General features: G+C 46.9%; 1 protein-coding gene across 1 annotated transcript in view; it reads right to left on the bottom strand.

The window, feature by feature from the left end:
* LOC144761920 (chymotrypsin-C-like) overlaps positions 1 to 19,832 on the bottom strand; it is a 52,949-nt gene extending 33,117 nt beyond the window's left edge. Inside the window, exons 1-4 of the mRNA XM_078647117.1 lie at positions 19,738 to 19,832; positions 16,582 to 16,704; positions 15,579 to 15,715; positions 6,088 to 6,233 (exon numbers count right to left, since the gene is read on the bottom strand). Of these exons, the coding sequence (XP_078503243.1) occupies positions 6,088 to 6,233; positions 15,579 to 15,715; positions 16,582 to 16,658 (360 nt within the window). The 5' untranslated portion in view covers positions 16,659 to 16,704; positions 19,738 to 19,832. The remainder of the gene's footprint in view (positions 1 to 6,087; positions 6,234 to 15,578; positions 15,716 to 16,581; positions 16,705 to 19,737) is intronic.
* Between the last annotated feature and the right edge of the window lie 671 nt (positions 19,833 to 20,503).

Here is a 20,503-nt window from a genome sequence, read left to right as displayed (position 1 = left end):
AGGGTAATCGAACTGTGTGGCTCTGCCTTTTTTGTTCGCCTTCCACCCTTCTTTTGCCCTCTGTTGGGAGGTGTCGGGACCGGCATCTATGCAGAGGACGAAATAGGGAGCACACACTCCCAAGACCCCTTTTTCAGTTCGAGTGGCATTGTCGGCCATTGCTTAGCACGGTGTCCTCTGTTGGGTGACTGACGGGACCGTCAGTTGTGCAGAGGACGGTTGGAAGCTCTTATCATCGGCTACTCCCTGCTTCATTGGCCCTTCTGATTTGTTGTACTCGTGTATTCTTTGGTGCTATTAAACCTACTGTGTATCAACACCTTGTGCGTTGTTGCTACTTCTCAACCCCAGGGTACTCAGGGGGTTACATAATATCCGACCTAATCACCTTAATCCACCTCCTGGTTGAGAAAGGAGTATGGCATCCATGGACGACGTATTGGACGCGTTACTCGACGTCCAAAATGAGCTAGCTGCATCCCGGCAGGAAACCGCGGACCTAAAGGCCAGAATGGAAACGCGGCTCAATGGGCCGTTCCTTTGGTGAGCAGAGACGACCCGTTGTTGTATGACTGGGAGGCTTTTCAGGAGGAGTTTGTCAAGGTCTTTGACAGAAGAGCCGATTCTTATACAGCGGACCGCGAATTGCTCCAGTTGAAACAGGGCTCCATGGGCCTAGTACATTATTTGAACGTGTTCAGGCGTCTCATAACGGAAACCAAGTGGCCACCGGCCAAACAGACAGCGCTCTTTCATCAGGGTCTGAGCGAGGAGTTGAAGGACGTAATCGCACAGATAGACCCCCAACCCGCACTTTGTGAGGACCTGATCAGTTTAGCGCTACGCCTTGAGCATAGACTAAGCGAACGCCGTGGTGTGGGGCCGCGAAAAGACAAAACCCCCTCCGCTTCAGGCCACACCGGCGCCAGCGACTCGCCGACACCTCCAAGAACTGAACCCATGGATATAGGGGCTGTCAGAGCCAGTCTAACGGCGATAGAGAAAGAATCCCGCAGGAAACAGGGTCTTTGTTTATATTGCGGAAAAAAGGGACACTACGTCCGTGAGTGTCCGGTGAAACCTAGAACAGGACCCTCACGCTCCAGCCGGCTGTCCACCGCGTCGGTGGAAAAGAAAGCGGAAAACTAAAGGGCTCCCGGAACAAAGAAGGGGCTTCCTGGAGTCATGGATACATCCCTTCCATACAAAGGCGCGGCGTGAATGGTTCTAGACACCTGTTCATCCCTCTGCAAGTTAAGGTCCAGGAGGAATGGGTCACTGTTTCTGCCATGGTGGATTCAGGGGCCACGGGGCTGTTCATGGACGAGACGGAGGCTGAACGAATAGGGGTACCACTCATGCCCTGTTCGGTTCCCGAGGATGTGTACGCGGTGGATGGGCGCAGGTTGGTTTCGGGGCCCATCAGTCAACACACGGGGAATATAGAGGCATGCTATGGATCACTACATCAGGAAGTCCTGGATTTTAACATCATCTGTGCCCCGCAGTATGGAGTCATCTTGGGGTTGCCATGGCTGAAGAAACACAACCCTTCCATCGATTGGGAGTCTCTCACCGTAAAGATGGATTCCATGTTCTGTTCCCGTTCCTGTAGATCCACAGGGTGCGCAGTCACAGCGAGTGCACCAGGGTACACGGTGGCCACGGCAGCCGAAAAAGACGTTGCGCTCCCCCCGGAGTATCTACAATACCAGGATGTATTCGACGATAGGCAGGCGGAAACTCTTCCTCCTCACCGCCCATATGACTGTCAAATCGATCTGGTTCCGGGTGCTACTGTTCCTAGCGGGAGACTGTATGCGCTCTCGGAACCCGAGAACGTACACCTCCGCTCCTATTTGGATGACATGTTACAGATGGGATTCATTAGGCCTTCCAAGTCCCCAGCGGCCTCTCCTCTCTTTTTCATACCGAAAGCCAACGGAGAATTGCGTGCGTGTGTGGACTTTAGGGCGTTAAACGCCATAACCGTAAAAAACAGCTACCCCCTGCCGCTCATCAACGTACTCCTGGAACAGGTCAAGAGCGCAAAGGTGTACACCAAGTTGGATCTGAAGGGGGCTTATCACCTTGTACGGATGCGGGGAGGCGACGAATGGAAGACAGCTTTCAAAACGAGGTACGGCCTCTTTGAATACCGAGTAATGCCCTTTGGGCTGTGCAACGCCCCCGCTGCATTCCAATTCTTCCTGAATGACGTGCTGCGAGACATTCTGGACGTCTACGTAGTAGTCTACATAGACGACATCTTAGTGTATTCAGACACCTCGGAAGACCACGTGAAACATGTGTCATCAGTCCTACAGATACTCAGAGAAAACTCCTTATTTTGCAAGCTCAGCAAATGCGACTTCCACGTCACCACCGTGGAATTCTTGGGGGTAATGCTAAGCCCCAACGGCCAGACAATGGCAGAAAGAAAAGTAAAGGCAGTGGTTGCATGGCCGTCTCCCACGAACGTTAAGGATGTGCAGAGCTTCCTTGGCTTTGCCAACTTTTACAGGAGGTTCATCGAGGGGTTTTCTGGACTGGTGGCTCCCATCACCCATCTGCTGAGGAAATCATCACCTTTTCTGTGGGACGCAGAAGCTCAGAGAGCGTTCGAGGCATTGAAACAAGCCTTCATCACCGCTCCTGTGTTGGCTCACCCCGACCCTGAAAGACCGTACGTTGTGGAAGCGGATGCCTCCGATCTGGCAGTGGGGGCCATCCTCTCGCAGCGGAATGAGCTAGGAGTGCTTCATCCGGTGGCTTTCATGTCCAGGAAACTTAACAACGCCGAGAGGAATTACCACGTGGCCGAGAAGGAATTATTGGCCATCAGGGAAGCATTCTTGGAATGGAGGCACTTGCTGATGGGGGCCTGACACGTGGTCATGGTGTTTACAGACCACCGGAACCTCCAGTTCATGACCGCTGCCAGACAGCTGTCGCCGCGTCAGCTACGGTGGATGCAGTTCTTTTCTGGCTTTCACTTCACCATTACATACAGGCCGGGCTCGGAAAACAAGAAAGCTGACGCTTTATCTAGGCAGTCCAGTGATGGGGAGCGCCCCTCGCCGATCATCAGGCCTATCATCTCCCCAAGTGTAGTGATAGGAGCCATCCAGCCGGGGGCCTTCCTCAGCGGTATCCAAAGAGGGATCCGTACTTTCGAGTGGAGGGCTTGGCTACAAAGACATGAGGAATGGAGGGTTAAGGACGGGATACAGGTAAAGGGCGAATGCATACTGGTCCCCACGTCACACCTGAGGAAGCAAGTCTTTGAGTGGTGTCACGAGTCGCCTAGCGCGGGACACTTCGGGCTGGAGAAGACGCTGGACTACGTGTTGCGTCGGTTTTGGTGGCCCTCCGTAAGAGCGGATGTGCGAGGGTGGGTTGCTGGATGCCCGGTATGCGCAACCATGAAATCAGACCACAGGCAAACCCAGGGGCTCTTGCGACCTCTACCAACACCGGTCCGACCCTGGGAACGCATTTCGTTGGATTTCATCGTGGGTTTGCCCATGGATAAAGGGTTCACAGCCATTCTCGTTGTGGTAGATTACCTCACGAAGATGGGACGGTTTATCGCCTGCAAAGGGGTACCCACAGCGGGACAACTGGCAAGCATCCTACTGAAGGAGGTGGTGCGGGTACATGGCCTGCCCAGTGTGATAGTGTCGGACCGCGGATCCCAGTTCACGGCCCGGTTCTGGAAAACGTGGTGTTCGGCTCTCCACGTGACAACGGCCCTATCCACCAGCTATCACCCACAGACGGACGGCCAGACGGAACGACTCAACCAGACCCTAAAGCAGTATCTCTGCTGTTTTATCGACCAGGGCAAGGAGGAGTGGGTGGATCTGCTGTGGCTTGCGGAAATCGCGTACAACAACGCCGCTCACAGCTCCACGAAGGTGTCGCCTTTCTACTGCTCCTACGGGCACCACCCGAGATTCCTTCCGTTGTCCCATCCAGAGGCCGCCTCAGGGGTGCCTGAAACCAACAGGAGGGTGGCTCACTTCAAGGAAACGATCGGGAGGGCCAGACGATGTTTGGTGTCAGCCAAGGAGGCCTACAAGGAGTACGCTGACAGGAGAAGGAGGCCGGGGCCGATATACAGACGGGGTGATTACGTTTGGGTGTCCTCAAAAAACCTGCGATTCCGCAAGCACAGTGTGTTCCACCCTCGATTCATTGGGCCATACAGAATCAAGACCTGTCTCAGCCCGGTAACAATGCGGTTGGAGCTTCCGAACACCATGAGGATCCATCCGGTGTTTCATGTGTCGCTGCTTAAACCGGCCCTCACGCCTGGAAGGCCTGTCTCTGCTGCACACATAGTGGAAGCCGACACGGAGTACGAGGTGGAGGGCATCCGAGATTCCAAATGGAGACGTGGCAAGCTATGGTATCTAGTGGCGTGGAAAGTGTTCGGACCTGAGGATCAAACGTGGGAACCTGTGGCGGGTTTAAACGCTCCGCGTTTGGTGTCGGCCTTTCACCTGAAGCATCCGGGCAAGCCGGGCCCGGGGTGAGGGTGGCTAGATGGAGGAGGATGTACTGTTAGGACACGGATCATGGCATAGCACTAACAGCGCTGGTCCCGCCATACCCGAACTACAATCCCCACACTAACCCCGGCGGGAACTACATCTCCCGTCATGCTGCGCGCGGCGCATGCGCGAGGCGGGCACACGGAAGGAACAGTTTAAAGACGGACCGGGAACTGATGGAGGCTGTCGGATATTTCGAATCCGCCGTGAAGTCCGTGATTCGTTTTCAGGTGAGCGGTCCCTCGGGAGAGGTAACTCTCAATCTCTTGTTCCACGCGCTTGAAGCGCCAGCCAGCCCCAGTCCCCGCTCGAGGGTTCGAGCTACTTCTCGCGCATTGAAGCGCCAGCAAGCCCCAGTCCCCGCTCGAGGGTTCGAGCTACTTCTCGCGCATTGAAGCACCAGCAAGCCCCAGTCCCCGCTCGAGGGTTCGAGCTACTTCTAGCGCATTGAAGCGCCAGCACGCCCCAGTCCCCGCTCGAGGGTTTGAGCTGAACTTATTGCGCCTTGAAGCGCCAGCACGCCCCAGTCCCCGCTCGAGGGTTCGAGCTGAACTTATTGCGCATTGAAGCGCCAGCACGCCCCTGTCCCCGCTCGAGGGTTCGAGCTGAACTTATTGCGCATTGAAGCGCCAGCACGCCCCAGTCCCCGCTCGAGGGTTCGAGCTGAACTCATCGCGCATTGAAGCGCCAGCACGCCCCAGTCCCCGCTCGAGGTACGCAGAGCGGCCGTAACAGTTCGAGGGTAATCGAACTGTGTGGCTCTGCCTTTTTTGTTCGCCTTCCACCCTTCTTTTGCCCTCTGTTGGGAGGTGTCGGGACCGGCATCTATGCAGAGGACGAAATAGGGAGCACACACTCCCAAGACCCCTTTTTCAGTTCGAGTGGCATTGTCGGCCATTGCTTAGCACGGTGTCCTCTGTTGGGTGACTGACGGGACCGTCAGTTGTGCAGAGGACGGTTGGAAGCTCTTATCATCGGCTACTCCCTGCTTCATTGGCCCTTCTGATTTGTTGTACTCGTGTATTCTTTGGTGCTATTAAACCTACCGTGTATCAACACCTTGTGCGTTGTTGCTACTTCTCAACCCCGGGGTACTCAGGGGGTTACACTAAACGACCATCTTCAGATAACCGCATAGCCTACATACAAGGATTCAGAACAGGGAAAGGTACAGATATGTTGCGAATAGATCTATATACGTGAAAAAAACACTAAAATAAACGAGTTGCAAAGAACACTGATTCCCATCCCCAGAAGTATTCTGCTGAAACATCTGTCAAAATGAAAGTTATCATATTCTATACATGATACGTCAAAGTCCAATATTTAGTGTGTGTTATGCAAGGGAAGCAAAAAGCTTGCTTGTTTATAAACTCTCACAAGTTTTAGACATGAGGAAACTAAAGCATGGGCAGTATGCCATTTTATCACAACACAGTCTTGTCGTATGTCATCTGACAAACACATGTGAGACCATAACTCATCACAAAGGCAAGTTGAGACAGACAGTTGCACTAAAGAAACTTACATTGCAGCCAGAAACAATGCCGTCCCCTCCGGCACAGACCATAGTCTTCCTCACGCTGGATCCCCACCAGTCTGCACGAGAACAGGTGACGTGATTGACTACTGATAACAAGGCTTGCTGTAGGTTGTCAGCAATTGGGCCATTAGCTGAAGCAGAGAACATTGAAAGTTTATGTATCAACAAATTAATATACACTGCTCAAAACAATCTCACAGGCTTTGGGTTCTAAGTTAAATCCTGGATAAAAGCATGCTATACTTTTTCTGTAGAAGTATAGATTTTTCAGAGGAAACCTGTGGTATATCTGTATGCTTGGTCTGTCTGGCTCACTAGTCTAACTGACCTGATGCTTAGAGGCCTCCTTGTGGTTGATGCAACATCTTACTGCCCTCCTTCCTTCTACCCCTTTCTTATAGGGAGGGGTAGAATTACCCTAGCATTAGCTTCACGTTCAGGTTGAAATTTCCATATCTTCCCTAGTAAGCCCACATAAATTATCGTCAAATAATATAATAATAGCTAGGAAGAAACAATGTGGGCCATAATTCCTCATCATCATCATAATTATTTGGAAAATCAGATGTATCAGTCTGATGAATGCAATATTATATTGGATAAAGTACTTCCTGCCATACATTATAAGAATTTTGCAAGTCACCAAGCAATTCCACAACCATATTGAGGGACAAGGCTGAAGGTATAGAGTCATGGAACTCTAAGGTGACTCGAATAGCCTTTTAATGTATGGCATATGGTGGTTTATTCTTTATAATAAATTGCCACACCATCAACTTTTCCAAAAAGCAATTACATCTTTGATTTCTTGCTCTTTCATGTTCATTGCTGTTATGCCCAGACAGTGGGCACTAGGACCCTGGGGTCAGAGGTGTGGGGAGGGGGACACCGGACACCACTTCCGGTCAGGGGAGCAGTGCGGGACACACAGGACCAGGGGAACGAGAGGCAGGACGCAGGAAAGAGCTGTACAACAAACAAGAATAAAGATACCTGATAACGAAGTAACCGTGTCATGTGATCCTGGGGCCATCACGACACTACAACTGGCGACGAAGGATGAAGAACACACGTGTGTGTTGACTGCCCAGCAGCTCTAAACCAGGAGCCCACCCTGGATCGTGTCGAGCGCCAAACGACGATCGAAGCGAAGCCAGGAGCCCACCCTGGTTCGCACCACAGAGGAGAACAACGGCGCGGGAGGCCACCCCGACCGCTGCAGTAGAAAGAAGAAATGTCCTGACTGTCCGAAAAGCGCCGATTCATACACGAAAGTGAGCGAGAAGATCGCTAGAGTCTCTGTGGCCATTTTGAAACCAGGCAGAAAGGGCCCACCAGCGCGCGAGAAGTTCGAGCAGCCATCTTTAAACCAGGCAACGCTCAGATTGGTCCCGAAGTCTCGCGAGAGTCTCGGCGGCCATCTTGAAGTCAGGCAAAAAGGACCAATAAAAAATAGTAACGAGTGCCAGAGAGAGCACCAGGAGGGCAGAAACAAAGCACAGATCAAGAGAAAAACTAATTAAGTGACAGAAAAGGGGATAATAAAGAAAAACAAATTACAAGAAGGCACAAAGAGATGCCAAAAGAAACAAAAGAGGACAAACAGACAAGCAAGTGAAAGAAAGGTGGAAATAAAGAAAGGCACAAAGAGATGCTAAAAGGATATAGTCAAAATAAGAAATAACGAAAAAGAATAGTGCAAACAGTGACAGAAAGGAGAAAGCACAAGGGTCACCAAGAGCACAAAGGAAAGAAAGATGGCAGAGCCAAAGAGTGAAAGGCAGAGCGCCCAATATCGCAGACCTCTCCCATTCAACCTCTCAGAGCCGCAAGTGGGAATAAGATGGGAGCGATGGGTCAGGAGATTCGAGAGGTACATGGAGGCCACATATGTAACAGAGGCCAAACAGCTAGGTCTGTTCCTCAACTTAGTGGGCGATGAAGTAGATGACCAACTAGTGACCCTACCAGAAGATGAGACATCGACGTACAAAGGCCTAATAAAATGCCTAACGAACAAATTTGATCACCAAAGGAACATTGAATTCGAGTGCTACACTTTCACCATAGCGTTCCAACACGCGGACGAGTCGCTGGATGATTTTGCGACGCGACTAAGAAAACTAGTAACTCACTGCGAGTTCGACAAGTACGACAACGAACAAGCGATTCGCCTGCCCATCATTGAAGGATGCCGTGACACGGATTTCCGTGCAAGGATTCTGAAAGAACCAACATCACTGGAGAAGATCCTGTCACTAGCTAGGGCCGAGGCAAGAGCGACAGTACAAGCAAAGTACAAGCAAAGCAAATGGAGCGGGGAAAGGAACGTCGAGTCGAACAGGCACACCGCATGGCAGAGAGCAACCTCACAAGCAGCTGGAAGAAGGGGCACAATGAACAAGCGACAAGAAAGCAACCTGAATCAACATGCTACAGATGTGGACTTGAGGTTCCACACAGAGGCACGTGCCCAGCGTTTGGCCAAACATGCAGGAAATGCAACAGAAGCAACCACTTTGCCAGTGTATGGCAGGGGCTGCAGTTTAGAGGTGAAAGAGGAAGATCGGGAAGACCGCGGATAACACCAAGCAGACATGTCAGACATGTAGAAACAGCAAACAGAAGTTCCTCGATAGAGTCAGGAGACGAAGGGGAAGAAGAAAAAGTAGAACGACTATACCTCATGTCAGACACCGCTGCCAGGCCCACAGATGAAGGCAGAACTCAAGAAAGCATCCACCTCGTGGACAAGAACACCATAAAGAAGACGGAGTCTGTGACCATAGACGTGGGACCACACAAAGCACGGTTTGTGCTAGATAGCGGCGCAACATGTAACCTCATGTGTGTGTTGGAATATGAGAAGGAGGGAAGTGTAGCCAGCGCTGAAACCGTCAAAAGTTGAGGTATTCACATGGGGGTCAAGGAAACCAGTGACAAACATGGGAAAATTCACAGAGAACCTGACATATAAAGGTCAAACGATAAAAGAATAGATTCACGTACTGAGAGGTGACATTCCAGCACCGTGCCTGTTAAGCAATGTCACAGCCCAGCTGATGGGCCTCCTCGAAATGACATATAGCATGTCAGAAAAAAAAGCATCTTGAAGGAATATCCCAAACTACTGCAGGGACTAGGGAAGCTAAAGGGGCACCAAATAACGCTGCACATCGATGAAGCTGTAAAGCCAGTAGCTCACCACCACCGGCGAGTGCCAATACACCTGCAACCGCAAGTAGAAGAAGAGATTGAAGCGCTGCTCAAACAGGACATCATAGAACCAGCTGAAGGACCGACGCCCTGGGTGTCACCGATAGTGGCAGTACCAAAAAAAAAATATGTCCAAGATTCGCATCTGTGTTGACATGAGAGTACCGAACACAGCAATCGAACGGGAAAGACACCCTGGACCTCACCTCGATGATATGATCAGCTGCCTAACAGGCACAAGACGCTTCTCCAAACTATACTTGTGCAAGGGATATCACCAGCTAGATCTCGACCCTCAGTCCAGGTATATCATGACGTTCTCCACGCACCTGGGTCTGTTCCGATATAAGCGTCTGAGCTTTGGAATATCATCTGCTGCCGAAATATTTCAAGAAACGATAAGGCAAGTAATAAGGCCAGTAAAGAATAGCCTGAACTACAGTGACGACATTCTGGTGTTCGGCAAGTCAGACGAGGAGCATGACAAGGCACTGCGAGAGGTGTGTTCCCAACTAGAGCAGGCGGGGCTCACGCTAAATGAAGACAAGTGTGAACTGGGGCGAGATGAACTGGTATTCTTTGGCCTTTTTTTTTCAAAAAAAGGAATGAGGCCACATTGCAGTAAAGTGGACACACTGGAGAAAGCAAGACAGCCAAGCGACGTTGCAGAAGTGAGGTAATTCCTTGGCCTTGCTAGTTACTGCGCAAGGTACATAAAAGACTTTGCCACAGTTAGCGCACCCCTGCGAGAACTAACAAAACAGGGCCAGAGTTTTGCATGGACAGAGGAATGCAGCAAAGCTTTTGAAGAGATCAGACACACCATGACAGCAGTAGACCACCTGGCGTACTTTGATCTGCTACTTTGCACCGAATTGACGGTGGATGCCAGCCCAGTGGGGTTGGGGGCAATACTGGCACAACACAGACCAGGCAAGGACTCACCAAGGTGTGTAGTGGCCTACGAACACCATACCGTAACATGCTGCTAACTATGCAGAAGGTGATTAACAATTTTGTGTGGAGCAGGAAACGACCTCATATGACATAATATCTCACGTACCATCTTGTGTCTGAGGGCTGCCTGGGGATACTCAATATCGCACACTACTTCCAGGCCACACAGCTTAGATTCCTAGTGGAGTGGGGATGACCTGAGTCTGAAAACCACTGGTGATTCAAGGCACTCGCACATGGAAGATACCATGGCTACCCCGACAGAGCAGATCATGGGGGCTGTACTCCCCTGTCACACAGGCCATGCTAATGGTATTAGATACGGTGTCGAAGTGAAACAGTCTGGTGACCCACCCTTTGCCACTGGACCCCCCTCTTTTCCAAGCCTTATTTCACACCAGGAATATGTAAGGACCACTTTGAGCACTAGCAGGTAGCGGGTGTAAACGGATTGGCGAACTCTTTGACAACACTGGGATCATCCCCTTCACCCCACTGAAAACAGATTTTAAGTTATCGGAGGCTGATAGCATGCAATACATGCAACTCTGACACGGGGGAACACATCTCTCATGTAAGACTGAGTGCCCACCGCCTCTAACACCATTTGAGAAATTACTCTTACGGAAAGTCCTGTGCTCAATTTTCCACGTGATTCACACTAGCCTGACTGATGACAGGCGATACCCCAAACTGATCCCAGGATGTTTGTTTCTAGGCCAGGGAGGACTTGGGCTAGGAGTTCAGTTTGGGCCGATCACATGGGGAGCAGGGTCAGTACTGATTTGCATATGGCTGGGTCCAAACTGGAATGGTATGGTGAGCCAAAAAACCTGATAGATTTAACCCAGATCTGTGACTGTTGTGAATGGTTGATTTGTTCAGCTTTCTGTCCATCACCTGTTCTTTTTGCATTTGTCACCCTAAGTGGGAAGGGTATGCCCAGACGTAGGTCCTGTGCTCGCTATTGCAACAGAATCAAGCTAGCTTGACTGATGATGGGTGATTCCCCGAAACCGGTCCCAAGATGCTTGTTTCTGGTTCTGGTAAGGACCTGGCCTGGCAGTTTTGGATGGACTGTTTCCATGAGGCACTGGGTCAAGACTGATTTGTCTATGGCTGGGTCCAAACTAGATTGGTATGATGAGCAAAAAAACCTGATAGATTTAACACAGATCTGTGACTGGAGTGAATGCTTGATTTGTTCAGCATTCCGTCCATCATCTGTTCTTTTTGCATTTGTTACCCTTAGTGGGGAGGATATGTCCAGACGTGGATCCTGTGCTCGCTATGGAACCAGAATCAAGCTAGCCTGACTGATGATGGTGATTCTCTGATACCTTTCATGAATATGGGACAGAGGTGGTGAGATGCACTCCCAATTTATCCAATTCAACTTTTCATTTTAATTTTAATGTATCTTCATTTCATCTTGTGAAGGCGTGCATGCTTGTTTAGCGCTCCGCCCAATCGCGCTGCAATCATAAAGCCAAACACGAAGGAACCACGTGGTTTCCCTTCCAAGCAGCACAGCCAAACGAATCCAATGAACCAAATTCATATTTAGCAAGATATGACACCGCATTAGGTTTTGACGAGCTTGTGAAACACATGTCACGGTAAGCATTGTGGAGTTTGTATGAAACTCGTGCAATAACAGCAGTTATTAGTATTAAGTAAAGAGGGAGGCACGAATGCATTTCTATCTGATGTTATTCCGGCACAGAGATAAAATGAAGCTTTTGGAGGTTAACACAGGGTCATGAGGGATCAAGCAATTGGGAATACTTTGACTGGAGACTTATATAGCGCGGGCGCAACGTGTTGATCAGACTATGGTTAATATTTAGGTGGGAGAATGTAATAGCATTGTAACGTTATACTCATTCAAGTGCTTAAACTAGTGTAATTTAAAATGAGTGGTTTACAGTTTTTTGCATTGTATTAGTTGTGACAACTGACTGATGGTTTTTAAATGATTTTTTTCTAGATACCCCTGATGAAGGGTTGTCCCGAAATGCATTGGGTTTTTTAATAAAGCGTGGCATGTGGAACATCTAATACTCCTGCGCATTTTGTGAAAAACTGTGAATGTTTAAGAAAAACGAGTAAAATGGATTGAATAAACTAAGGATACAAAAATGAAGTAAAGGAAGTGAAAAGTGGAGTAAACAAGGAGCTAAATATGAATTTGGTTCATTGGATTCGTTTGGCTGTGCTGCTTGGAAGGGAAACCACGTGGTTCCTTCGTGTTCGGCTTTATGATTGCAGCGCGATTGGGCGGAGCGCTAAACAAGCATGCACGCCTTCACAAGATGAAATGAAGATACATTAAAATTAAAATGAAAAGTTGAATTGGATAAATTGGGAGTGCATCTCACCACCTCTGTCCCATATTCATGAATGAACTTTCCGTCGTAACCGGCGAGATTGCACCCAGGCTGAAAATGGAATATTAAACAGGAATTAAAAGAGAGATCAGTATACAAGATCAATTACGCAGGATTGTTGTTTCTTTACCATGCATGAGCACAACTAAGGAGACTTAACTACTCATTCACAGATGTTGTGGACACTATTTTTATGGGCATATTTTACTTGTTTGTTATCACATCATTATCACATCATTTTACCCCTATTACGTTTAATGAATCGTTGAACAGCTGAGGCGCTATCTATGTAACCGAGTGTTATGCATGTTGAAGGGTTTGAGGATAAGCAAAGCGCAATGGATGAAAGTAAATGCATTTTAGACATTCCCAAAGGATTCTGGGACATGTAGTGTGTTAGTACAAAACAATGAATGCATCAGTTGAAAATTCGGTCCACATTTTAGAAAGCATTCCATGACACGTGACAGATCACTTGAGGGGAAGGAGGGATTTAAAAGGGAAGAAAAGAAACGGCAAAACTTTTACAAGATATGACACCGCATTAGGTTTTGACGAGCTTGTGAAACACATGTCACGGTAAGCATTGTGGAGTTTGTATGAAACTCGTGCAATAACAGCAGTTATTAGTATTAAGTAAAGAGGGAGGCACGAATGCGTTTCTATCTGATGTTATTCCGGCACAGAGATAAAATGAAGCTTTTGGAGGTTAACACAGGGTCATGAGGGATCAAGCAATTGGGAATGCTTTGACTGGAGACTTATATAGCACGGGCGCAACGTGTTGATCAGACTATGGTTAATATTTAGGTGGGAGAATGTAATAGCATTGTAACGTTATACTCATTCAAGTGCTTAAACTAGTGTAATTTAAAATGAGTGGTTTACAGTTTTTTGCATTGTATTAGTTGTGACAACTGACTGATGGTTTTTAAATGATTTTTTTCTAGATACCCCTGATGAAGGGTTGTCCCGAAATGCATTGGGTTTTTTAATAAAGCGTGGCATGTGGAACATCTAATACTCCTGCGCATTTTGTGAAAAACTGTGAATGTTTAAGAAAAACGAGTAAAATGGATTGAATAAACTAAGGATACAAAAATGAAGTAAAGGAAGTGAAAAGTGGAGTAAACAAGGAGCTAAATATGAATTTGGTTCATTGGATTCGTTTGGCTGTGCTGCTTGGAAGGGAAACCACGTGGTTCCTTCGTGTTCGGCTCTCTGATACCTTTACCAGGTTGCCTGTTTCTAGTTCTGGGAGGACCTGGTCTGGCAGTTCGGAATGGACTGTTCCTATGAAGAGCAGGGTCAAGATTGATTTTCATTTGGTTGGGTCCAAACTGGATTAGTATGGTGAGCAAAAAAAACGATAGATTTAAACCAGATCTGTGACTGAGGGTGAATGTTTTATTTGTTTAGCATTCTGTCCATCAATTGTTCCTTTTGAATTCGTCGGGGGATGACTGCGGGTTGGGGCATACTGGAAGTGTTGCCCTACCTACAGTTATTCAGATAATACTTATAAAATAGAAATAAAAATTCTGTCAAAAACTGGAATTGGGCACTTTGGGGCGTGACGAGAATTTAGTGACATGTAGTTCTCAATCTGGTGCCCTGTTCAGCCCTCATACTTGTGAAATCGCCCACTTGTTGTCTTCCTCATGACAACAGCTCTGCTTCAGGTGGCAGAATGTATTTGCCGTGTGTTACTACCTGGATGAAGAGTGACTCCTCTGCACGTGCAAAGAGGGCACGAGTTGTCCACTCAACATAAAGGGATCACCGTGGGTAGCTATCCCGCAATCTAAAGAGAGCCAGTGGTAAACCTGAGCAAAAGCCTTGTATGGTCCTCATTTGCAAACTATTAATCTCTTCACGTTGATGGATTTCCTACTGTCCCTGACCACAACACTGCAGTACTTCTTTAACACCACCAGTTAGTAGCCACTGAGCAAGCAACTAAAATTAGTTTAAAGCCCCAACTTTGACTAATTATAATCTATAAAGACTCTGGTTGGTTAATTTATATACAGTAAATGCTAGTATAAAGTTTAGCAAATGTAGTTAGTGTTGAAATATTGTTTCATTAAGGGAACAATCAGGAGTTTTGAAATCTTGGAGGGAATCGGTCAGAATGTTGCAAGTACTGAATCCCTGGCTTATGGCATCCACCATAGGGGTCTATTTAATTACCTGTTCACAGCAAACCTGGACAGAGTCAACTACTGTTCCTGCGGAGTATTACAATATCTAGGGTAACCCTGTGGATTAGCGTGTAGTATCTTCTGTTATCACAGGTGAGTGCCACCTCTAGTGGCTCCAGGACAACTCTGCAGAGTAGTGAGCTGCATCTTCTGTTATCACAGGTGAGTGCCACCACCTGTGGCTCCAGGACAACTCTGCAGAGTAGTGATCAGCATCTTCTATTATCACAGGTGAGTGCCACCACCTGTGGCTCTAGGACAACTCTGCAGAGTAGTGATCAGCATCTTCTGTTATCACAGGTGAGTGCCACCACCAGTGGCTCCAGGACAACTCTGCAGAGCAGTGAGCAGCATCTTCTGTTATAGATAGGTGAGTGCCACCACCAGTGGCTCCAGGACAACTCTGCAGAGCAGTGAGCTGCATCTTTTGTTATCAGAGGTGAGAGCCACCACCAGTGGCTCCGCGACAACTCTGCAGAGCAGTGAGTAGCAACTTCTGTTATAGATAGGTGAGTGCCACCACCAGTGGCTCCAGCAGAACCACAAGCAGTTGACCCACCACCACACGCCTTACTAAGGGCTGAATTCAGACATCTGACACTCGCCTGAGATGATGCCCCACACGTGTCCTCATAGTGACTCTGATAAAGGTGCAGGTAAGATAAAAAAAATCTTGAAAGAATGAGAATAGTGAGAGCTTCTTGCTTACTGTAGAGCCGGCCCCAACCAATGACGTAGCAGGAGAATTTATGGGGAAGCACAACTCCTGCGGCGGGTAGGCACGCCGGCTGAATCTTGTCGGACAATTCTACGGGCTCGGCCAGCTTGATCAGGGCGATGTCATTACTGCAAGAAACAAATATTGGCTCATTTGTGGATCTAAAATACTTTAAAGACTGAATGATTACCAGAAGCCAGAGTTAGGGAATCATCACACCTTTACGACACTACCCTAACAAGGAACGTGCTTTATATTCACCCCTTATCCCTGTAGAATATTCTGGATGTTGTTGGAAAGGGGATAACTATTAATATATGGGAGGGGGTTGTTACAGGATGAATCCCTGAACTGTGCTATCAGGCTGAGGCTTTACCCACTCACATCAAGGGCCGAGTTATGTTGACTGTGATGGTGCAACAATCCCTGGTTATATGGATTGCAGATAGGCCGACTGATAGAAGAGTACTTTGTGCACTGGTCACATGGTACAAATGTTGGTGCAAAATTGAACTGGTACTCGTTGCAGAGAATCAGACCCTTTGGCTATTTGAACCTTGACTGAGGCCCCAATATGCTCAAATAGTCTAACCAACAAAACTGGTTTCTGGGAGGAATACCAGGCAGATTGGCTCAAGGAATAAGCCCCACTCTCTCAGAGATCAAATGTGTGGTATATGCACTTTAATGTGTGTGGTATGTGCACTATAATTAGCAAAGTAGCAGTGTAGTTGAAAAATGAATGAACCTAAAATGTCTTTAAAATAAAATAAAGCTAAAAATAAAACTTTAAATTAATAATATTCTTTGTAACTCCAGATACTCGGACAGTGATGGGTGGAAACATGTCTGCATAGAAGAAAAATCCACACATTCTGAATGTGTCTGCTAGTGTGCTCTAAGGTTATCAGTAGTTGCTTCTTTGATGTAAAGGTGAGAAACTGCTTTGACGCCCAAGAAAAGCCTCACGTAAGTTAGACATAGCAGAACATACACAATGGGGAAAGAGGTCCACTTTTCATGAACGATGAGTTTTGCGGTGCCAACTGTGACCGATCCATGCTCCTCCATCTTCAGGTTGTGTTTCCCCAGAACAACGCGGTATGTCCTGGAGCTTCTGCAACAAGAAGTCAAGAAATAGCGTCATGTTAAAAAATATTCCCAGTGGCAGCACAACTTCTAAGCTCTGTTCGGATATGGTTGAGGAGAAAACACATTCTATAGCCCTAGACCCCTTGCTATATTTGCTGTCTTAGTTAGGATTTTTCTTTAAGTCGATAACCCTGCCTTAGACCAGTCTGTCTGCTCATCTCTTATGCTATCTCTGTCCAGTTAACCATCATGTTTATCATCAGTCATTTAATCGCTGATTATTCCTACAGATCCCAGAACAGGAGGTTTTGAGGCTCTTTGAACAATATAAAATATTGTAGAAAATGTACTTCGAACTGAAAACTTGTAGCTTGTGATCCTTCTTCTGGGGATCCTCGAAGGTCAGCGGTTACTGGACCTTATCTCTTGGTTGTACAGCTGTTTGCCAGTGGTATCCCTGGGTCACAATGCTGTTGCACTTAAAACTGGATAGGCAAGTGATGCCCTCGAGCTAGCAAGGACAAGCAGCTGAGGTTTACTCCAGGAAGTGATAGGGCTTGGAGAATCAGATTCCATGTGATGCATTAGGCATAAATCAATAACTTCAATGTACAGTCATTTCTTAACTTTCTAACAAGAAGGACTTCAAAAGCAGGTGAGTAAAATAATACCCAAAAATAAAGTATAGATGGAAAACCTGGGGGCATATTATCAAGGGCATTATCGCCGTTTTAGCTGGACTTTTCCCCGCGAAAACCCTATTAGCAAGCTGTCGCTAACAACAGTTAGCGAGAGTTTCTAGGCGATAGCGAGCGGTTGGGGGCCTGCTTTGACTGTCAGCGATATTTATCGCTAATTACATGCAAAGTGGGCGTACCCAAACTGTTAGCGACTGCAACTGTTAGCGACTGAAAGCAGTCGCTAGCATCGCAATCGCCTATTATCAACGCAGGCGAAGCGATAAAAAAATTATCGCCAGAAACTAACGCCTGCTCAGACCACTTCTTAACATGTATATCCAATGAGAGTTGGATATTCAGGTTAAGACCTGAATATCACTAGATTTCCAGCGATATTCATGCATTGAACCGCTATCGCCGGATATTTTATCGCATTTGAGATAAACGTTGCTAATAGCACGTTACCTCTGCGATAAAATCCGGCGATGCGCGGCGATAAAAAAAATATCGCTAAGCTCATTTAGCGATAAATATCGCTAGTTGTTGATAATATGCCCCATGGTCCCTTCCGAGCCCAAGACACAATGTCAAATGTCTCTATACCTCCCTCACAATAGGGACTACACCAAAGGGTCCTATACTATTTATTTTTTCTCTGGGTCCTTCTTTGGGTCAACTTCGAACATGTTGGAAGCCTGGGCCGCGGAGATATGAAAGCTGTCACCCCTCATTCTAGTGTCACAACTCTTATTGTCATACCGGGGCGACGAAACGTGGGGGTTAGACTATAATTTAACTTCGACTGATGGCTATGTTGATCCCACCAATTCTACAGGTTTGAGCTTTTTTCAGGTTGAAAAGAAACTAACCAAACCCTCAAACACGGTAAAGCGTGTGGGCAGGGATCTGAGCTACGCCGACCTGGCGGACATGTTAGAGCCAAACCAGAGACTTCTGCATAATCCAGTGTATCCCAAAATCATGAATCTTTGACTGCAATTATCTTTTGGGAGTAAAACCTGCCCAGATAGATCTTATTTAATTATGAATGCGGCCAGAATATATTTATAGATCTTATACAATTCTCTAATGATCCTGTTTTCACTCCTGGAGTTTTGGAAATAGTAATATTGTAATTTCCTCTCTAATTGATTCTACTGGAAAGATCTTAATGTGCTCAGCTTGCTCCTCGACAGCAAGACTGACGAAGCTCCCCTTCTCCAGAAATCCCTTATTTCAGCCTGAGATGAAGACAATGTTTCTAGATATAGGGCTTGATAAAACTTCACAAAAGTGTAGGTTAAACACTCCGGGTTCTCCTCGAAGGCACCCGACTCATTATTCCGGACATCCTTAATTTGACTAGAAGTTGTTCTCTATTTCATTTTCCATGCAATACATTTCCTAGTTTTGTTGTTAACCTTGACTGCTGTTGATGTGTTGTCTGGTTAAAACAGTGGATATTGTTTGTCCTCATACTTTGCAAATGTTCCACGTCTGAGCCACGCTTCAAGCGGCACACTGTTGAGCCATTTTGTTTGCATCACCTGTATTGTGAGAACACTCTCTGCAATGAGCACTTTTTTGCTTTGCTTATTTGCATAATGTTATTATATAAAGCATGGTTTATCAATATGGAAATTTACTTTGTTCGGTGTCTTTTTTCTTATCTTTACACTGTTTCATGGTCTAGTATGTTTGCCAATCTCAATTACTGAACTGATTTCTTGTTACACAAAAGATACCTCGTTCAAACGTTGTTAATATATCATCACTGGCCTCCACAACAGGTATCTAGACTAATCCCCTGTCACTTACTGATAATTTTCATTAGTCCGATTCCAGAATTATATTCCCTCCCATGCTAGTCCCAAAGAAAGGTGTGTCATTGGTATCTATCGGGAGCTAAACAGGTTGCAGGTCAAATATACGGAATCTGTCTACTGTAACAACAATGTCGCTTGCACTAAAAGGCACGTGAAAATTACTTGAATCGGATGTATTTATTCATAATTTGTTTTTCATTTAAAAAATATTTGTATGGTTTAACATGGACACTCTCTTTTTGGCTCATTTTGTAAAGGTTTAATAATAACCATATACAATAAAGTAAAATCAGTGCTCAATGCAGTCAGGCATAGGAGGGTCCATCCCTCTGGATAAAATAAAGGAAGAGAAAGTGACTGTGTAGCTGTGTTGAAGTTGCCAGTCCTTACTTCTAGTTGAAGCAATTCCTCGCTTCTTTAGAAATGGGAGGAGGAAGGCAGAAGAGGAGGTAATGTAGCTCAACTGGAAATCCAGTCCCTATCACCACAGAATGTTTATGCTTTTGCAACGTCAATCCCTACTCCTAAACTTGCACAGAGATAGTTAGTTACCTGATGCAGTGGGCGGCTGTGAGAACCCATTGTGGGTGGATGAGGGTCCCCCCACAGGTGTGACCCCATTGGGTCTCCGGCTGGTACTGCAACGTGATCTGGAATGGGGCGACAACCATTAGCAGCAACTCTCAATGTCTGCAGACAGGGACACATCAGGAAAGACTATTGATTTACTTTACCTGCCAAGGCCAGCTGTTGGGCCTCACATCCTCGCCTCCCACAACTCTGGAGACGTTGGGAGTGTGTGAAGGCACGCCACAGCACCAGGCTGCAACAGAAAACAACAATAACCATTCCCATTTGCCATCACAAAACACAGCACTGTCAACTCAATTAGTTGTCAGTGTCAAGCTGAGAATAGCTCCACCCCCAGCTAGTAAGCACATTAATGTCTAGAAAGTTTCACAAGCAATCAATAGGGTCTTCTGCCACTTTCACAAGCAATCAATAGGGTCTTCTGCCACTTTCACAAGCAATCAATAGGGTCTTCTGCCACTTTCACAAGCAATCAATAGGGTCTTCTGTTAGTTTCACATGCAATCAATAGGTTGTTCTGTTAGTTTAACAAGCAATCAATAGGGTCTTCTCCCTTATTTTCTCTGACATTGAGATCCTAGATTTTGCATCAATGTCGATCCATCACAAACCGAGGAAGCTGCCCCACACAGTTTTATACATGGACCAAAAGATCCTAAATTTATAATTAGGGGTTTGAACTGACTGGCAGAATATATGGAGTATTTCCTCTTTTCTTTGAGAACAC

The sequence above is a fragment of the Lissotriton helveticus genome, chromosome 6 (genome assembly GCF_964261635.1).
Source record: "Lissotriton helveticus chromosome 6, aLisHel1.1, whole genome shotgun sequence".
Lineage (NCBI taxonomy): Eukaryota > Metazoa > Chordata > Amphibia > Caudata > Salamandridae > Lissotriton > Lissotriton helveticus.
Note: the sequence above shows the minus strand (reverse complement) of the source record. Positions and strands in the feature narration are given on the sequence as shown.